This window comes from Arctopsyche grandis, chromosome 7 (genome assembly GCF_051622035.1).
Source record: "Arctopsyche grandis isolate Sample6627 chromosome 7, ASM5162203v2, whole genome shotgun sequence".
NCBI lineage: Eukaryota > Metazoa > Arthropoda > Insecta > Trichoptera > Hydropsychidae > Arctopsyche > Arctopsyche grandis.
Window position 1 is genome coordinate 27,522,676 of NC_135361.1, and position 16,478 is coordinate 27,539,153.

General features: G+C 39.7%; 1 protein-coding gene across 4 annotated transcripts in view; it reads right to left on the reverse strand.

The window, feature by feature from the left end:
• Chi (LIM domain-binding protein 2 Chi) overlaps nt 1-15,415 on the reverse strand; it is a 44,340-nt gene extending 28,925 nt beyond the window's left edge. The window contains exons 1-2 of one of the 4 annotated variants that reach the window (XM_077434730.1): nt 15,226-15,415; nt 3,798-4,146 (exon numbers count right to left, since the gene is read on the reverse strand). In XM_077434730.1, the coding sequence (XP_077290856.1) occupies nt 3,798-3,817 (20 nt within the window). In that variant the 5' untranslated portion in view covers nt 3,818-4,146; nt 15,226-15,415. Of the gene's footprint in view, nt 1-3,797; nt 4,262-15,225 lie in introns of those variants that run through there. The other 3 variants (XM_077434732.1, XM_077434731.1, XM_077434733.1) reach the window with 3 other exon arrangements.
• Nucleotides 15,416-16,478: the final 1,063 nt, after the last annotated feature.

The window sequence follows — 16,478 nt, forward strand, 5'->3', positions numbered from 1 at the left end:
AATGTATATATTCTGTGTTTGTTACCACCGACCGACCGACCGACCAGTGAGTTGACAAAAAGCAATCGAGTGCGGGGAGGAGGGAGGGAGGCAGCGATGGGGATGTGAAGAGTGGGGTGGGTGTGGGGGGCGAAAACGGGCGATGTGGCAACAGAGCGGCGCGCCCCCTCGACTGCGCCTTCCCAACCACCCACCAAACCCCCCCCCATAGCACTAATAACCCTCGCGGCGCCACCCCCTCCCGTCCCCTAGACGCCGAACGGAAAAACAGGTCCCCACTAGAGAGTGGGCGGGGTGGTTAGTGATGGGGGGGGTAGGTGTCGATAGTGGTGTTGCGCGAGCGCAGCAGCCGCCCAACAGGTGGGCGAGGACCACGTGACCCGGGGGGCGCCGGGTGGTTTGTGGGTGGGTCGGAGGGCGCGCTCTCCCGCCGTACATCCACTTGCTATGCAAATGAAAAATCAATTCCACGCGGGGCCACAGGGTGGGGGAGTTGGGGTGTCGGTCGGGGTGTAAGGGGTGGGTTTTGAGGGGGTGGTGGGTTTCCCGGCAAGACGTGCACGCGGGGCTGCTGCTCCAGCACTTGCGACTGCGGGACACAGACAGACAGCGTTTCCCAAATGTAGGCTAAACTGAGCGCGATGCTGAAACCCAGAGAGGAATTCGAGTATGAAATCCCAGTTGGCAATTATACTGCGATTCTCAAAGTTTATGACATCAATCGAAGATGACTTTTGAAGATCAGGAGCAATATGTACATTTTTCATAACGATGTAATACATATAAATACATATGTACATACATATACTTGGCAGATTTCACCAATTGGTAACTAATTTGAATGAAGTATCAATACAGGCCCAGATTCAGACTGTTTGTTACAAAAAAATAAGTAAGAATTCGAACATGGACATTCGAAAATACTGCCATAACTAAAAATCGGAATCCAGTTGGATCAAGAATGAAATAATTGCAACGGCCAAACTAAGCAATTGCTTTGTATTTTTTACGGAATAAAAGTCACCCTCTGACTATTTAAAAATATAGTGTTATAGTCCATCCAGGATGTAGGATGACACTTGGGTAAAACGATTATGCTATCTCTTTCACAGCCTCTTGAACAAATAGCATTTCGTGCAGACAGTAGAAATGCTATTAGTCGAAATGGGATGAAAAGGACAACTTATGCGTTTTACCTAATATTGTCATCCTACATCGGATGGGCAATAGTCTAAAGGATGCTCGATTTCACTTCAGATATAATTTATTTTATATAATATTTCTATGCCTAAAATACACTAAACGTACGATACAAATTCTTATCTTAATTTCAACGGTTCAATATTCATAATTTAATTCACAAAAACGGCTCATTCAAAAAATAAAAAGATGACAATAAACAATGAGTGCAAGTTATGTTCACTAAAATTATAAAAACTGCATCACTACGAAGTTAAATGAATTGAAAAAGATTTGCGTGAAAACAGTTCGCCGATTCTGATACATACATTCAATTGGGGTAGTGAAATATTCACTTCAGATGTTTGGCATTTTTCGAAATGTACCATTCACTAGATTCCTTAAGCTTTAAGGTTGAAATTATTATGTTAGCAAAGCTTAGGTTCCAATTATGTAATAATTACTTTTATTTGAATGAAGTTTAGGAAGCGGTGGATCACACGTTTGGTATTGTCTGCAAATTCTCACGAGCACAACATAATTGATAAAAAGTTCATCGTACTCAGTGATTAGGAGACAGATCTTACTTGGATTTTTAAAAATAAAAATCAGTCTTTGATAACGCATATAATATGTGCGACACAGTTAACTTTGCCACGTGCCTACTTTTTTTCCCCTTTTCAACACGATCTAATCCCTATTGAGATGTGAAAACTTTCACAGGTACAATGGGACAGGTATGGTTGCATATATTTTTTTTCACAGAACCTTTTTAGCAGGTAGTTAAACACGCGCTCATTTAACTCGAGTATGTACCTACTTGCACTTGGTAATGCGGCTTATGCACCTGATACAGGTAGGAAGGTTCCGTAACCGGAAGTTGCAGTTACCTAGGACAAATCCAAAACTCGATACGTAACTTCGCGACTCCCGACTATCCGTGCAAAAAATCAAATTTCATATTTTTCTCAAAATTTTTGTGACGTTTTTAAGCGACAGGTAGTCGGATAACAAGCAATGGAAGAAAAAAGTCGAGAAATTTGACAGTACGATATGAATATGTATCCGAAGTATTGTACGGGTTTAGGAATGTTCAAAACTAAGTTTCTGTGTGAATTCAAGATCTCTATTCCTCTCACATACATACGGTTGAATACTAGAGAAAATATGCACATGAAGATTAGATCTGTGTTTTGGATCTATAGAAGCTGCTTCTTCAAGTATTTTAGGATTCAAAAATTAAATTTATTCTAATATTTGACTCAAGTTCATCAACTAACGGCTGTGTGTCTCCGTGAAAGTCATAGAATTATCTACATACATATATTCTTATTAATTCGTGTTTGATATAATAATGCACTATATGTAGACAGTTAGATTGTAGAAATTATAAACACATTCTTTGAAACTTTTGAATAGATTTGTCGCACAACAGTTTAGTGCCCTAGATATTACATTATATGTCCACATCGTCCCTAGACGATGTACTCAATCAAAAACTTTTCCTAGGTATCCCATGTATGTATGTATATACATATGATTCTCGTGTAAAACATTAATTTTGAACAAAACTAATATTCACCGTTAGGTATAAAATTGATTAATTTAATGTACAATGTTAAGGATTTGGAAAAAAATGCAAAAAATAACGTAGAAAACACATTTGAAATTTGCAAGTTTACCAATTTAATTTTCGTAACAGAAATTAAAAGACGGCCTTCCTAAATTTCTTGCAAGCTGCCCAAACGTTATGTATTAGCAATTTTTAGTTTGTTTAGTAACATTTCATTTTTGAATGAATATGCAATCTCTTTACAAATAAATCAGTAATGAATAATTTGAGAAACCCTGACTCATCGCATACAAAGATGTCAATCTATAATGAACACATAGAATACAAATGTATGTACATATAAAGACTATGAATATACTTTTATTCGAACAGTGGCCCAGTAGGGCCATATTCTACACCTTCAATTATCTCAAACATACGAAAAAAATTTTGGTATGCTTTTTTACAGCATGCGTATTATAAATAAATGTTTTATTTCTAAAAAATAAGTCCTATAACCCCCCCACAATAAATTAAGATTAAGCCCCACCGTAAGTATTGTATGTGTAATATATCTTATTTTTGCTTAGCTCATCATACTTGTTGAAAATAAAAATAGAACTACATAGGGGAGTAAATTTTTCCTTAGATGACAAAATGTCTAGTCATGAGCCTGCTATAGTATACGTATCTGAGGTGTAGTTTTGTGATCGAGAGAAAATTCGACCTTTGGATTTTGACTAATTTGTAGTCAGTATCGATCCCCGACCATGTTAAATGGCTTCTAGTTTTCTTTAATAATATTTTTTTATGAATTTTTATATAATACATGTGTAACGACGAAGTTTAGTTTTATTACAAAATCGCCTTCTGTCTGTCATAGAATCACATCAAGAAATATGAGACTACGACATACAGACTAGACTAGACAGACACTGCGTAGGTACGTTATGTATGATATTTGTGACCTAATTTTTTTTGATCAGTTGTGTTGGAGATGAAAGTTGTATTCATTGAGGGTGTGTGTGTGAAGTAGATGGTATGTGGTGTAGGGTAGGAAACTCACCCTTGGTCCATACGGTCCATGCGGTCTGGCTGCGGGGGCGCATGTTGTCCGAGATGGGGCCCCGGCAGTAGGTGGGCGCCGGGCAGGGGACCAAACGGTACCCCGAATTGCGGGGGCGCACCGCCGTAGCCCCCGCCGTAGTGGGGCGGCGGTGGGGGCGGAGGCGCCTGCGGTCCGTAGGGGCCCCCGGCTGAGGCTGGCCGTCCGAAGGATGCTGGAGGCGGGTACTGGTGCTGGTGCTGATGCTGGTGAGGATGGGGCGGAGGGCCAGGCGTGCTGGCGCCGGAGGGCGCGGGGCTGGCGGCATAGGCGGCGGCCGCAGGCTCGGGGGGCGGAGGCCCAGGACCGCCTGCGCCCCCCGCACCCGCACCGCCGCCCACGCCCTTCCAGCCCCCTGCTCCAACGCCCACGCCCACGCCCACCCCCTCGTCCAGCGCGGACGCCCCGCGCCGGCTCAGGCCTACGGACATCTGAACACGTTAATGCCACTCTGCTCGAGCCGAGGGCGCGCGCCCCCCGTCACAACTGACGGGGGGCCCGATCGCCCCATTCAATACATACAAATTCAACACATAAACAAATCATGGTGCGTTTCCACCGACTGCATGATATCAATGCTTCTAGCATAAAAATCAACTATTTTTGAACATTTTTTAGTCACAAAATACATTTCAATATTACCACTTTGAATGCTGACCAACGCCGATCGGCGTTTTGCCAAGTCCACGGGCCTGAAAAACGCCGATAGGCGTTGTATTTTGAGCACGTACAAAGTAAACAAGAATACTATCCGCTAAGCATTTCCAAGTAGCATTGAACATGGGTCAAGAAATCCGTATCATTCATTTTTCAACGTTAATAAAGACTGGTTAACACCGAAATTTCTGAATTTATAACCATAGCAGAATTTCCCGATGGAAATCCGTAACCGCTGAGCATTTTAGATTATGGCTTGGTATATAGATAGTGAGCGTTACATTTTAACAACAATGAAGAAGATGCAACTAGTTTTGGAAAAATACATACATAATAGACTTCTTTTGTTTGTTTTATAGTGTTGTAAGATATAATAGGGAGTCTAAACACACCTTTACAAAACTCGAAATACTCGGCGGTAGTTATCTAGGGTTTGTTTGGATTAGCTACAATTTTTATGCCTGCTTTCTATTGGATGTTGGCGAAATTTTCAGCGTGGCGGGCTTTCAACAGAAAAGACGCCAGCACTCGAAGGGTTAAATGGTAATTTATTTGTATGGAAAGTGCAGTCAGAAAAAACAACGGAGGTATGTATCATTATTAGTAGAGGTCGGAATCTGAAGGGGCCGGAAACGCGCCGCCTATTGTTCCATTGTTGTAAATCCTTTGTAAAAAAGGTTCGGCAAACCTTTAACAATGCATTTACAATCTTTGAACAATAAACAGCCCCTTCAGATTCCGGTCTCTAATTATTAGTCACCGGACCCAGAAGACTAATAATGATACAGAGCCGCGTATTGTTAAAGGTTTGCCGAACCTTTTTTACAAAGGATTTACAGCAATGGAACAACGGATAGCACTGTGACTATCCGGTGTCTAATCATTATAAACCATTAAGGTGGGGTAATTTAATCCACTTTGGAGACGTCTGCTCTATATTCAAGCCCCTTTTGCTCAACAGAAAAAATCACTGATTAGTATGCGATTTCAGAATTATAATCATTACCATTAATTTATCTATACCAACCAAAAAAATCTATTTAGTTCTGTTTTTTTTAAACCAGGCTATATAAAATAAATTTAAATTAAAAAAAAAACTATTGAAACATTAAGGCAAATGCCAATAATTGTTTAAAACTAAAAAATGCAATCATCAGTGGAAGCGCACCATTGTACATAATTCCGAAAGTCGTACACAATCAAATTATACGTAAAAAAAAACAAGCATAATTTATCATGTACGACTTTCTACCGGCGAGATCAGATCGAGAAAAGTCAAAATAAAATTCCTCAATTAATACAAAGTCCAGATAATATTACCAGGGCTAATTCAGCTTACACATTTCCTCGATCCAACCACGCGGTTACATCTGCACAAACCATCCATAAGCCAAAAGAACATCGAGGTGACGAAACATCTTCAACACTAATAAAAAAATAATAATGAATAATCACAATTGAAGATGACAGAGCTGTTTGGCTTATGAAAGATTCGTATAAACATAAAAAAAAAATTAAACATAAAACATGCAGTACACATTATGTGATAACACGTATAAGTAAGCGAAGGAAACCGAATCGGTAATAAGGTAAGTAGAGTGTGGTGATAAGATATGAAACGAGCGAGCCCAACGCACGGTCAAGCTTGCAACCCTTTCGCGCTTTACAACTCGAACGCAAATTTACACGCGGGAAATGTGCATATTTGGCGAATGTAAGCAAATCAACGTGCGATAGATATTTTATCGAATTTATCACAATCCAAAGAAAACCAATCGTATGTACCTACTACGAATATTATAGAATTCTTCGTTGATTATAAACCAAATAAGAAATTAATAAACTAAGGTTTATTACACTTCAACACATTAAACAATATTGCATTGACATATTTTTGCTAAAAGTAGACAAATCCACGTGAAACTTCGGCAGGGCTGATTAGTCGCCAAAAATGTTACTTCAACTTCGATTTTAAAAACTTGTAATAGATTTTTTTCTTATTTTTTATTCATATATATGTATACGAAACTATTTCCAGATATTAGAATTGTAGATAGGTTTTTGAGCTATTTTTCCTATTATACTGTACATTAACATTAGAATAATATAATACTATGATTACTAATAAAATTAAATTAAAATAGAAAATGATCAGTAGATCAGTAGTTATTAAAATAGATATAAGATGTATTGTGAAAATACATAATTTAGTAATAATAAAAAGCATTTAAATGGTTTCGTTTTACCCCTAGTAAGGGTGGCACATATCTAGTGAATCAATGCTGTTCAATTGAACTATTTATCTTTAAATATTTTATACATCAAACAAATAAAATGTTCACATTTGGCGTTAAAAATTACTCAATTTGACCTAGTTGTGGGAGAAAGACAAGTAGAAATGCGGTGTCTCAGATGTTCTCACGAAGACAAGTCCACAGACTTTCTGTTCATCGACAATTTGCTCACACACTGCTTGACTCGTTCATGACAAATCGCTCACGACTGCGTTCACCACCTTTGGTTCAGACATTTCGTTGACAGACGGTTCGCTGGCAAATAATTCGTTCGCGGACCTCGTAATTCATTTTCATTTTTCGAATAATTTTTTCCAGCTTTTTCATAATTAAATTATTATTATATCGTGTATAGTTCGTTAAGGCAATTATTTGAAAAAAAAATCACTTTTTAATGCAATTTCAAAAGTAACCATTTTAGAATTTCCGGTTTTATAGTAATTGTTATTATCTGTTAACGACCCGTCAATCAACGAAAAATCCGAGAACGAAATGTCGGTGAATCAAACGGAACGTCTGTAAGCGAATTGTCGATGAACGAAAAGTCTGTGAACGATTTATTGTATAATTGTCTCAGATCTGCATCCATTGACATTGGTGAATCACTATTCGGCGCGAATAAGAGTCAAATAAATAAATGCGAAATCAGAGTCGCCCGATTTTTATTGACTCCACGACTCCGACTAACAGCCCTACCATTTGATTACATTATATGTTTAAAATTATTATTAGCTTACAAAAAACCATAAAACTGCCCATGAATAAATAAATTTAAAAAAATCTGCAAATAATTTCAACTTTTCCCAATAAGTAAACCTTGCAAAAATAAAACCCCAATCTTCAATAACCAAAATTAAAATATGATAAAACTGTTATTCCTATTCTACCTCACAGTTAAATTCCCGTTATATTATCGAGTTCAGCCCTAAATTACACGCGCCATCGATCATATTCTCCTGAAAATATCTCTAAATTTTGACGAGTACGTCCACGCTTGCGCGAGGCGTGACGTCAAAGCCCACAAAAACCCAACGACATCCCTTGATTTTCGCTCTTGTCTTGTCAAAACCACGTCACATTATGCAATATCTAGCACGCAACGTTAAATTTCTGACAAACGTATGTAAAGACGACCGTAGGTCTATATTTAGACCGGACAACACGGATCGGTGACCTTCAAACGGTGTCTGACTGAACCTCTATTTCAGGTATGGGTTTTCGATGGGGTCCGCGTACCACCGTTTGAGCATCGCCGGCAAAGAAAACCACTACACGCAAACGGAAAAATTCAATTTCTAAAACAAACCGAAATATTCGCAACGGTGTGGTAAATAGTGAGTTTACTGAGTAATATGTATTTCGATTGTGAAGGACAGGCTTCTAATGGCGCAAAATCACAAAAGTGGTACGCGGCACGTGTTTTTTTATTATTTTTAAAATAGTTTTAAAAAAACGCTAGCACGTCTTATATATGCTATGGCGATCCAGGCCAAAATTTGGTGTTTTCGGTAATATTTTATCCTTGTATTAACAGTGATCGATAACGGTGATTCCCATATTTAAAAGAATGTCGGAGAAACTCATCGAAATAATAAAATGATATGAATTAACAATAACATGAAGACACGTCCATTCACAGCTGTAGGCTGCCTAGACATGCCGTACCGTATGATTCTGATTTCACATACGTCACTAAAATCTCGACATCAGGTACTCAAAAATTCACCCATCGAGAGTCATTCAAACGAACTACCATACATTCCGAATGAGCGATTTTCGAGTCAACGATTGTCGTGTGCGAGATAGTCATGTGCGAAATTTTCCGTTTACCGTCTTCGCCCTAAAATCTACACGCAGCCAGTCATTTAGTCGAGTAGTGCTGAACAACAAAACAGGGCAATAAGTGGAATTTAATTGAAAATTTTTCATTAATTAAATTATATTTTTTTTATACATTTAATATTTTATCAATATGCAAAAACTAACACGATCTAAATGCTCTTAAATTGCGACGTCATTTTTTAAATTTATATTTTAACAAAAAAATATATACATTTTAATGAAGATATTAAAACTGTATTCAGGTGTACGTACAACTATTTTTCAGCTTTCTTTAAGATTAATACAGAAGACAAGTGCCACTCTTAGGGAGCAGACATACAAAGTGATACGTGGCACGTGTTTTTTTTTATAGATAGTTTTACACATGTAAAAAATTTTTGCACGCCTGATCTACGCCAATCCAAAACTCACCCCCTGGAGTGTTTTCGGTGATACATTTACGTTGTATTGACAGTAATCGATAAGGATAATTCCCATGTTTGAAGAAATGTATTAGAAACTTATTTAAACAATAAAATCGGACAAATAATGACCTAAGACACGCCCATTCACAGCTTAAATCTACCTAGGGATTCCATGCCGTACGATTCGTGATATATTTAAGAAATTTCAAAATTAAATCATTCATATCTTTAACGTCAACTGTGATTATTTAAGTCCAATATTCATGCAGTAATTTAATCGAGTAGAACTTAATAGTAAAACCGACTTAATAAGAGTAAAGAAACATACTATTCAATATAGCTAGTTAAAAAGTAATTAATGGAATGATAATTTTAAAGAACCAAAATAAAATTTTATTAAAAAACTTAAAATAAATTTAAGATAAAATTTCTAGACGTCGATTTCTATAAGTCCTAACATTTTTTTTTAAATTCCTACCGATAACTGCAATGATGTATAAACCGCAAAAGATTCAGTCTGGTATACATAGACGAACAGACAAGAATGTTACAAAAAATAATTTTAAAACTGCAAAACAAACAAGAATTAAGTTAAAAATAGTTTAATCAGGACTAAGGGCAAAAAAAAACACACAGCGACGAACGTGGCACGTGGTTTTTTATAGATAGTTTTGAACATGCGAAAAAAATGTGGTATGCCTTGCACATATTCACGAAACGTCCAGCACACACGTCCCAAAATCAATCCCCCGGAGTGTTTTCGGTAAAATTGTATCCTTGCCCGACAGTGGTCGATAACGGTGTATCCCATATTTAAAGAAATGTAGACGACCCCCACAGCGGAGAGCCAAGCACACGACGTGCCGTTCTTCCCTGCGCGATTTCGCCCTAAATCATTCGTGGTAATTAGAAAATTACATTTTTGGCAGAACTCATCAACCGACCTACCAGAACGACTAAAAATCTGCAGACGTATTTTAGAGTACTAAAATAAATGGGACGAGAATCACAATTATCGCCGATTCCCATCCAAAAAAAAAATGATACGAAACAGTAGCAAGGTGTTCAGAATATGTGCCAATGAAATTCGTTGAAACGCGAGTGCTTGTGGGATGCAAGAATGTCATGACAAGTATGACGAGAATAGTAGACATGATACCGAATACCGCTCATATGTCATCAATACACACGCCGGATTCTACACACAATGAGAAAAGAGCAAAAGACAGTTTGAGTATCCGTTCAAACATTGGACGGATTTGTGCGACCGTCACGTTTGTTTGGTTTCGAGACAGTTACATATTTTACAACAGTTTATTTAACTGTTCCTGATTCCCATTTCATTACTCATTCGAACACTTGGAAAGCAGTGTGACTTCGATGGTCTAAAAGGTTCAATGTCGGTAAGCGAACGAGTTACATACATAGTTAGAATGTTGGGCCCTATCTGACGAAAGTTGGACATTGGTCTTAGTGGAACTGGGCTATGGATTTTTTACGGACATTTGTGGCTCGTCCATTATTTCGTTAAATTTGTTTCATCGTCTGAGAGTGGCTGGTTGTGGAATATAGTGCATTACGAAGGGGTGTGGCACGAATAAATCCAACGTTTGACTAACCTAGAAATGACCTATTTCATATCAATATAGAAAAAAGTAGAGGAAATGTCGATGAAAGCATTATAACATATTTGGTGTAATGAATCAGGGACGGATACTCATTAGGGAAAAATAATTTTGGAGCGTTTAGGCTATTGTTAAATTCGTAGGAAACATTTTTTTGCACTGTTGGAACGTGTATTTGATATTTGAGATTGCCCTAATGACTAACCGTAGTCTAGTAATCAATAACGCTCTTGCAAACTCTAATAGGGAGTCACAAATATCCAAGTCTGACCAGCAGTACTACAGAAATACAATCGAGGTCAACGCAGGGCTCGAACCCGAGAACTTCAAGGCGTTAGCAATTAACGCAACCAACTGCTGGTTTATTTTATAAAAGCGTGAAGTGAACCCGCGAATTCGATCGAACATTAATATTATTAAAAATACTATTCAAACACCTAAACATGGATTAGAAATGAAAATTATACTGTCTATGATCAATATTTTTCTAGTTTATTGATTCACTTGGTGACCTCACAGAAAACCCTTCGCGAACCCATTGGCAGGGGGGTGAGTACATAGTTTGAGAGCCTGTGAGTTAATGTTTTCTCTCCGAAGTAATTGAATGATCTTTCGGGTTCTAAAATAAGTTTTTTTCTTCAAAATTTAAGATCTGCAATGAAATTTTAATTACATATATTAAAAAAAAATAATTTCGACACATCGATTTGATAGTTAAAATAGATATTCGCATAATTAACGATTTTGATGTAAATTATTCAACGAGAAAAAAAATAAAAGCCTTTGGACTACAACCAAAAGTCAAAATTCAACCATAGAAGTATGCCAAAGATAAAAAAAAAAACAAGAATTCCTGAACATTTTGTATCTTCTATGATACAGCTCACTACTAACCAATAACAATAAATCGTCAATCAACTTTAGTATATTGATTTATTGAGAAATTACAAAAAATTATAGTTATGGGGGTGTTTCGGCAAAAATTAAAAGCCGCTTTTCAATAGATATCCATGACGCGATGTAGAACATATAAAAATGTTAAATAATTAATCATCAATTCGTTGATGAAATGAATACTAGCCTGATCAAAATTTGATCAGGCGGTCTTCTGTATAAATTGATGTTTTTTTTTTTTTTTTTGTAAATACAAGCCAGAATCCGTTCAAATTCTATATAAATAATTGCATCTCTTCTTTCAGACCAAGCATCCTTACATTTGTCCCTAATATTATAAATTCGATCGATACTTATTCAGAACCCATAAGTTTCAACAGACCAAATTGTATACAGATCCAGATAAATTGAAGTATCGTCCTCACACGTTTTAATTATTTTGATAGCAAATAACTTATGCATATAATGGACATATTGACTACGACTTTTTTCCCTTGTAAAGTAACGATATAACTTTCAACGAATTTTAGATACAGCTGACCAAGACGATATAGTATAGAATAACATAGTAAATGTGGACCAAATGACGGACAAAGGCAAAAATGACAATCGACGGGCGAAAACACACTGATTGGTACGGGTCGTCACATCTTTTGACTCATTGCTGTGACCGTTTCACAGTGGGGGTTCCCCAAACCGAATTCGGGTGGAGTTGCACGTGCAGAATGGACACGTTTGGGAGTTCGCAAGTGTATGCAAATCTATATGCAACCGAGATCAGACATGTTTTTGCTACATTTCTTCAAATATGGGATTCACCGTTATCGATCACTGTCACGCGAGGACTTTTGGTACTGTGTACCATGTACATTTCGCCAGTCCGGAAGAAAAACGTCACAAGTAAAAAAAAAAAAAACGATTTTTGAGTCATCTACATACATACACCCAGAAAAAAAACATTCTTTTCACTAGAAAAATGAAATTTATCTAGTTCCGAGTTATGGTTGACACAGAGCAATAGTTTCGTTTCTCACTTGCAGGGAAGTGTTCACCACGTTCAAACTTCAATCGTCTCAACTGAAAAAAAGACACTGTTTAACTTGACTTTGACGTTTTACTTCCAGATTGACGATATATGGGCTAAGGGTGCTGCGAAATTTGCGTATGTTTAAAAGTATCTAAAAAAAAAAAAACACGTACCACTCAGTGTGTTAGAAGCCAGCTACCTACTGAAAGAGTACACTATTCAAAAGGGACACTTTTCGAGCGTCAGGCCCATCTATGTATGTTATTTTACACATATGCCAGTGGTGTCACCCCAATTTTGGAACAAATGGTATCAAAATTTTTTATCAAAAAATTCATTTTGAAAATATATATATTCTATACTAGTTTTACAATATATAAACCGCTTAAACATGGCCAATCTAATAGTAAACATTTTATTAAATTTATTTGAATATTCATTTGTTTTTTTTATTAAATTTAACGTCACGGATTCTATGAACCAACAATAGTTACATACATACAAACTGTCTTTCGAAATTACATATAAGATTATAAATTTTTTTCGTCCTAGGCACTATTACATGAAAGTTCATTAAATTTTCAAGATTTGTATAATTTTTGACAAAAATTATATATACTTTTAGATTTAATAACGGGTTTCCGGAAACCCATGGAAACCATTGGGGAGACATCACTGTAAAAAAAAAACTATATCTATGACGACTACCTAACCTAAATTAGCATACGTCACTTAATAAAAGTTTCTATAACCTACAAATTTCAATTAAAAACCACCAAAAAATCTTTCATAGCATTTTCTTTAAATAATAAATGAATTCGTTTGTTTTTTTTTATCGATTTGAATTTGAATTTTCACATTTACGCCAAGTACTGACGAATCGAACACGACCTTCGCGACAACTATTTTGTACAATATTCAATATTTAAAAAATCATTCGCGAAGGTCAGTCCCATCGCGCAAAACTAAAACAAACAAGAGCGCGACGCGAGAGATAGGCCACGGCGAGTCGCGTTTCGACCAAAACGCCGCGGCTACTTTTCCCGCCAGTGACAGCGGCAGCCGGCGAGTTGGCGACACTGCGCGACGACTGTGGAGTGTACGAGTGTGTGGTGAGGAGTGTCAAGTGTCAAGTGTGTGGATACGAATTCGTTTACATTTGGTCTTCCTCTGTCCGCCGCGGCCCTGCCTCATGGTGGCGACGGGCCCCGGCGCATACCCGGGGGCTGCGCCCGGCGCCAACCCGCACCAATCCAACACCAACACTGCAACGGACTACCCTCGAACGATCCCCCGGCTCGGTGGTTCCGGTCGCGTTTGCGTTTGCGTTTGCGTTCGCGTTCGAGTTCGCAGACGCGCTCGCACACCACAGACGAAGCGAGAGACGCGTGCGAACCGTACGGCCACGCGCCCGACACTGTTTTGTTTGCCGGCGGGGGAGTGCGCACACTGCGCTCCGCTACGGCTATACCTATAGCTACACCTACACCCGCACCCACACCCACACCGCGCTCCGCGTGTACGTAGTGACGGGGCGCGCGAGTGTGTGTGCGCACACGCGGCGAGCGCAGCGCCTCTCGCGGCCGGCAGCGCAACACTCCACTGCCGAAGCTGAAGCCGGTCGTCGGTCGTCGGTCGTCGGTCGCCGGTCGCCGGTCGCCGGTGGCCGTTTTCCGTTCGACGCTCGGCTCTCCTCGCCTCTCCTCGCCTCTCCTCGCCCTTCCTCGCCTAGCCTCGCGCTCGCCGCTCAACGCTAGCATCAGATCAATAGCTAGAGCGGCGCGCGCGCACACACACACATCCCCACCCACACCTACACGTCTGCACATCTGCACATCTGCACGTCTACACATCTACACATCTACGTCTGCACGCGCGCCGCGCACACGTTCGAACGTCAATCCACGGAGTTTCACTACCGTATTTACAGTGCACTCTCGCTCGTCCGGCGCGGCACGGATTAGCGGACGACACTCTTCAACTCTTCCTCACCCATTCGAATGAAACTTCAATTTTATTCCGTTCTGCGTCTTATAATAAAAAAAAAATACAGCAATACCGAATGTGTCGGAATTGAATGAAAACAGTCGGAATCGACTCGGTTACTTTTATCGACGAATGAATGCATAGAATTATAAGACAAATTTTAGATATATTCGTATAAGTTTTGTAAAGGAAAAATCCGGTAAACGTGAATGGATTGGTTTTTATTTTCAGTGTAAAATTACGTCAAATATAATCGATAGAATGAAACTTTCAGATGTCTCCTCCCCGTCGGAACGAAACGTCAGATCGACCGTGCGTAGTTTCAAACTGTCGCAAAACAAATATGCACAATGTTCATAGGTTATAGGGGGGCACAAAATTTTTGTTTACATATGTGTATTTTCAGTATATAATAAAAATGTAAATGAAAGGTGGACGTACGTTTTTTGACAATCGTCGAGCGAGCTAAGACACGGTTTGAATGTCCGAGGGGGCCACGGATAACCGAGAGTCAGCTTCGTATTTACGTTCCGGAAATAAACGCGCGGGAAAAACGCGTTCGGTTCGAATAGCCCGCGTTTCGGGAACCGGTTCGAGTGACAGTTGCCGGGGCGAAGGTAAACAAACGGCGAGCAAAGCGGGGGGCGCAGGCGGAGGGGCTGCGCCACCGGACTCCCCGCTTCGAACGCCCCGCAGTGTTGCCAACGCGACGCGTCACCACATCGCCGCTCACCGCTCGCCAGACAGGAGAGCACGTGCGTGTCTATGGTGAGTGTGGAGCGTGGAGTGCGAAGCGCTTCGGGCAAAATCAATAGGCGTGCGTCCCCGCCGATCGATCCTAACCTCTCTCGCGTGAAACTCACTGTGAGAGGTGGCGCGGAGGCGGGCGGGTGTGCGGGGTGCACCACCGCCGCATCTGCCTCTTCCTCTTCCTCCCCTCTCTCCTCCTCCTCCTCCTCCTCCTCTCCCCGTGGCCGCCTTCCGGAGGTCCGAGATGTGCGTGGAGCGCCAACGTGTGAAGATGCGAAGATGCGAGGATGCGAAGGTGTCAGCGATCGTCAGTTGTCGCCATGAGCGCGTCGCCGGCGGCCAGCAGGCGGCGGCCGGTGTGTCGGCGCGCCCCCCTCTCCCCCTCGCCCCCCCCCCCCCGCTTCCCTCTCCCCCTCGCACTTGGCCTCCTCTCCCCTCTAGTCCCCTCTCCTCTCCTCTCCTCTCCTCTCACCTCAACCTCTTCGCGCCCCCACTGACGCTGATAACGCACGCGGACTACACCACCTACCTGTCGACGCGTCTCTTTGATCTCCTCCGACTTTTGACGCGCCTCAATCTGAAGGCGACATTTTTTTTTCTTTCATCAAACACGATAACCGACGCGTTTGAAAAAAAATCCAAACGATGTACGGGTAACTTGAGCGTACATGCTTGTGCGAAACACGACTAGTCCGTTAAATAACGAATTTGAAGATATTTCAAGATAAACTTACATGCTGATATTGTGCCCAATACATATAAATTAGCAGTAAAAAACAATTGGAAAAAAAATTTTCAGAATTGTAATCGTAAGTGAAACATAAAAGAGATTTGTAATAAAAATTATAATGATCAACAATGAAAATATCAATATGTTGAGAAGATTAATAGGTTGATAGCCCTTATGGGCAGAAAATGTCGTCTACATGGAGATGAACCAAAACTTCACCTCTCAAAATCCTTGAGGAGTGTTTCGAGAAAAAAAAGTAAGCAAATGAGTCTCAAATCCAAAGAACATAATACAAAAGTACATATTGGGACTGTATTTATTTATTTATTTAAATTGGCACACATACAAAATAAAATATAACTGAAAAACCAGTACGATGAGAGAAAAAAATTACAAACATAAATAAAAATATTATATTCCATGTACAGTGAAC